This window comes from Panthera uncia, unplaced genomic scaffold (genome assembly GCF_023721935.1).
Source record: "Panthera uncia isolate 11264 unplaced genomic scaffold, Puncia_PCG_1.0 HiC_scaffold_1439, whole genome shotgun sequence".
NCBI classification, from domain to species: Eukaryota; Metazoa; Chordata; class Mammalia; order Carnivora; family Felidae; genus Panthera; species Panthera uncia.
The window spans coordinates 33,436-37,256 of record NW_026058073.1 but is presented as its reverse complement, the minus strand read 5'-3'; the positions used below and the strand labels follow the sequence as shown (position 1 = coordinate 37,256).

General features: G+C 35.5%; 1 protein-coding gene across 1 annotated transcript; it reads left to right on the top strand.

Moving 5' to 3' along the window:
• Positions 1–738: 738 nt before the first annotated feature.
• Positions 739–2,904, top strand: LOC125917058 (probable G-protein coupled receptor 141). The gene has a single exon (XM_049623312.1). It carries the CDS (start codon positions 759–761, stop codon positions 1,662–1,664), a length of 906 nt encoding a protein of 301 aa, XP_049479269.1. The 5' UTR covers positions 739–758; the 3' UTR covers positions 1,665–2,904.
• The last annotated feature ends 917 nt before the right edge of the window (positions 2,905–3,821 follow it).

The window sequence follows — 3,821 nt, the reverse complement described above, 5'->3', positions numbered from 1 at the left end:
GAATGTGGATAATGGGTTAGAAGGGACTAAGACTATTTAGGGAAAGGATCTTTTCAGAGGAAAAGTGATAGTGGTTCTTCCACGAATTTGAAGGTGTGGGAATGGGAGAATTGGGAGATATGCTGTGTTTTCAGTGGGACCCATGAGAATTTAGCCAAGGCCTCACTGCTAGATTACAACATAACTATGGTGAGAAATTCACATATACACTCCTATTGTTTGTTGCTGCTTCGATGTAGTTGATTTTCCTTGGCCAAACTATTTAGCATCCTAAATGAATTATGAATACTCTTGCATCATTTGCTGATGAGTTGGAAGGAATTAGAGAATTAGAATCATACTTAAAAGAGAAATATTTTGTGCACTTAATGCATCTACTCAACTTTCCTTCCATGCTATAATTTTTCCCCACTGGCTGTCACAGTAATAGTATCCATGTGTCAGCTTCAGATGGTCTGCAATCCAGTTTTATGCAAACTGTTTTGACTATGTACATACATACATGTCTCTGGGGGCCTCTCGATGAAGTCTTTAACCTATTAAAGCTTAACAATCAATGACTTAACTATGTTTTCAGTCTCAAGTATACAGATATGCATATGACATAGTCTTTATTCTTAAGGTACATAAAGTTTATATCATATACACAGATAAGTGACAAAGTCATATTGCCAATGCTAGGAAGGAGATATGAACAAAGCTCTGGAAGTTTTGTCAGTTATATTTGTGTTTTGTCTCTTCTAGGCGACTTCTGAAATATGGCTGACCACAACAGTTCTTCCTGCAGTCCTATATTGACACCCCATTTAACCAGGCTCTACTTCATAGTGCTCATTGGAGGACTGGTGGGCATCATCTCTATTTTGTTCCTGCTGGTGAAAATGAACACGCGGTCGGTGACTACCACAGCAGTCGTTAACCTGGTGGTGGTCCACAGTGTTTTCTTGGTGACAGTGCCTTTTCGCTTGACATATCTCATCAAGCACATCTGGACATTTGGGTTGCCCTTCTGCAAATTTGTGAGCGCCATGCTACACATCCACATGTACCTCACATTCCTGTTCTATGTGGTGATCCTGGTCATCAGGTACCTCATCTTCTTCAAGCGCAAGGACAAAGTGGAATTCTACAGAAAACTGCATGCTGTGGCGGCCAGTACTGGCATGTGGCTGCTGGTGATTGTCATTGTGGTACCCCTGGTTATTTCTCAGTATGGAAATTATGAGACGTATGATGAGAAACACTGTTTTAAATTCCACAAAGAACTTGCTCGTGCCCACGTACAAGTTATCAACTATATGATAGTCACTATTGTTATAGCCATTGCAGTGATTCTCTTGGTCTTCCAGATCTTCATCATTATGTCAATGGTGCGGAAGCTACGCCACTCCTTATTGTCCCACCAGGAGTTCTGGGCCCAGCTGAAAAACCTTTTTTTTATAGGAGTCATCCTTGTTTGCTTCCTTCCCTACCAGTTCTTTAGGATCTATTACTTATATGTGGTGGCACAGTCAAGTGACTGTAACAACACTGTTGCATTTTATAATGAAATCTTCTTGAGTGTAACAGCAATTAGCTGCTTTGATTTGCTGCTCTTTGTTCTTGGGGGAAGCCATTGTAAACAAAAGATAATTGACCTTTGGAATTGCTTTTTGTGCCGCTAGCCACAAACCACAGTATTCAGAATTCCTTTATATTGGGAGTAAAAATGGGCACAGAGAGGCAGGAAGCGTTATTTCCTTACTTGATTAAAACCATGCCTTGATGCAGCCAAACAAAAAGACTATAAAATGTCAGAGCATTCATGCCAGTTCTTATTTAATCCCTGCCATCTCTAAATGATGTCTATAGAAAGACTAGTGATGTTCAGTCCTCTTGGAGCTGCACTACAGCATTATTTTCCAGTATAAAATGTCTACTTGGCCCATGTAGGTACCATGGGTTTAATGGTTTCTGAGTTTCACCAGCTTATTTTGGTTTCATCAGTTTGAAACATGGTCTTTTTCAGGCTTTGGACAGATTTAGCCCTCTAGTTCTTTTCATTCCACTTAACCTTAGGTAAATTAATCCTGGCAATGAATCAGCCCCAAAGGCACAAACTCTACTTGGTTAACCAGATAAGATGTCCATTCAATTCCCACCCTGACAAATAACAGATAAGGGTGGAGAGCAGTAAGACATTTTTCTAGATTATCATAACTTTGGTAGGAAGTCACTTATCTAGCAATAAAGAGAAACAGAACTCCTTGCAGCCTTCTGCGGTAACAAGGCTATCTAGATTTGTCCTTTAAAAAGTCAAGTTTAAGAACATGGGATCAACATCCTCAATAAATCCAAAAATCATTTAAAAGTTTACTAAACATATATAAATGAGGGTGAAACTATAAGTTAAATAATATTCCTCACCAATATGCTGGTAAGCATTAAAATGAGTTCCTAAGGAAATGATTAATTTTTTTTCCCTTTATGTTTTTTGAAAATAACTCTAGATGTCTTGAGCCACAGTTAATTTAGATTTTCCTTGGAAACAGAATGTTATACTTTTTAGAGTTACCTTCTACTCTTAAAGTTACAAGTCTTTAAACAAAAACAATATTCTTAAAAAAGACCTTTTGAGAAATCTAAATAAAAATTAATTTAAGGGGCACCTGGGTGGCTCAGAAGGTTAAGTTGGCCCTTGTCTGACTCTTGACTTTGGCTCGGGTCCTGATCCCATGGTTCCTGAGTTCAAGCCAGACTCCACGTTCACAGCATGGAACTTATTTGGGATCCTCTCTCTCTCTCTCTCTCTCTGCCTCTCCCCAGCTCATGCTCTCTCAAAATAAATAAATAAACTTAAAAAAAAAAAAAAGGAAAAATTAATTTAGACTATGAGATTAGGCTGCTAAGTTGATACATAGGTTTGTGGGTTTTTTTCCCTTCTTGCTCATATTTCTACTATTTTCCCCAAAGTTTTATAATTTTGAAACTCTCCGAGGAACTGATGCAGTTTCATTTTTAATATTTCAGAAAACCTAAAGTGATTGGTGCTAGGGATAAAAGAATGGAATGAATTAAGTTAAGGTTTTTTTCCCAGCAAAATAAATGTTCAGAATTTAAAGATTTCTCTTAATTTGTTATACTCTATGGATCCATAAATTTATCAGATGAATAAGAAATATCCCTGTGAGTTTCTATGATCACTAAAATTACTAATTCATAGAAAATAATTTTGAGGAAGACAAAGCAGCAACATGCTGTATCGATGACTTGTTACCAAAATTTTCCTGTTTTGAAATTTCTTTTATCTATTCTTCTTTTTTTAAGGTTATATTTCCTTTATTTCTTATTTGCCTTCTTTTACCATTTTTTCTTAGTTTTTTTTTTCCTTCTCATGACTCATAAAAGTTGTAAGGAAGTTTCTAAGATCTACAAAAGTTTTAAGAAAATCTGTTACATCCATAAAACTTGTAGGAAAATAATTAGTAAAATATAACAAAAATAAATAGCATAGAATAATACAAATAGTAAAACATTAAAATTTCCAAACAGTTATTTACAGAAATTACATCAAATTTCTTTTCTTATATATCTATGTCTTACTATCATAATATCTGCTAGCTTGTAAAATAAATGTATTATAACCTCTTCCAGGTTTTTAATATGTTAAGCTCAGACATTATGCTTTTCCCTATATTATTATATATCATAATAAAGGTCTATTTCTGTGGACCTCTATGAAATATTACCCAAAATATAGAAATGCAATATTCCATAACATAAAATAACTTAATCATCAATATTTAGAAAATAAGTGGACATTTTCAATTTGTCTGTTTGCT

Excerpts from the sequence above, each read along its gene's own strand:
- LOC125917058 (XM_049623312.1), top strand. The coding sequence starts at position 759 with ATGGCTGACCACAACAGTTCTTCCTGCAGTCCTATATTGACACCCCAT.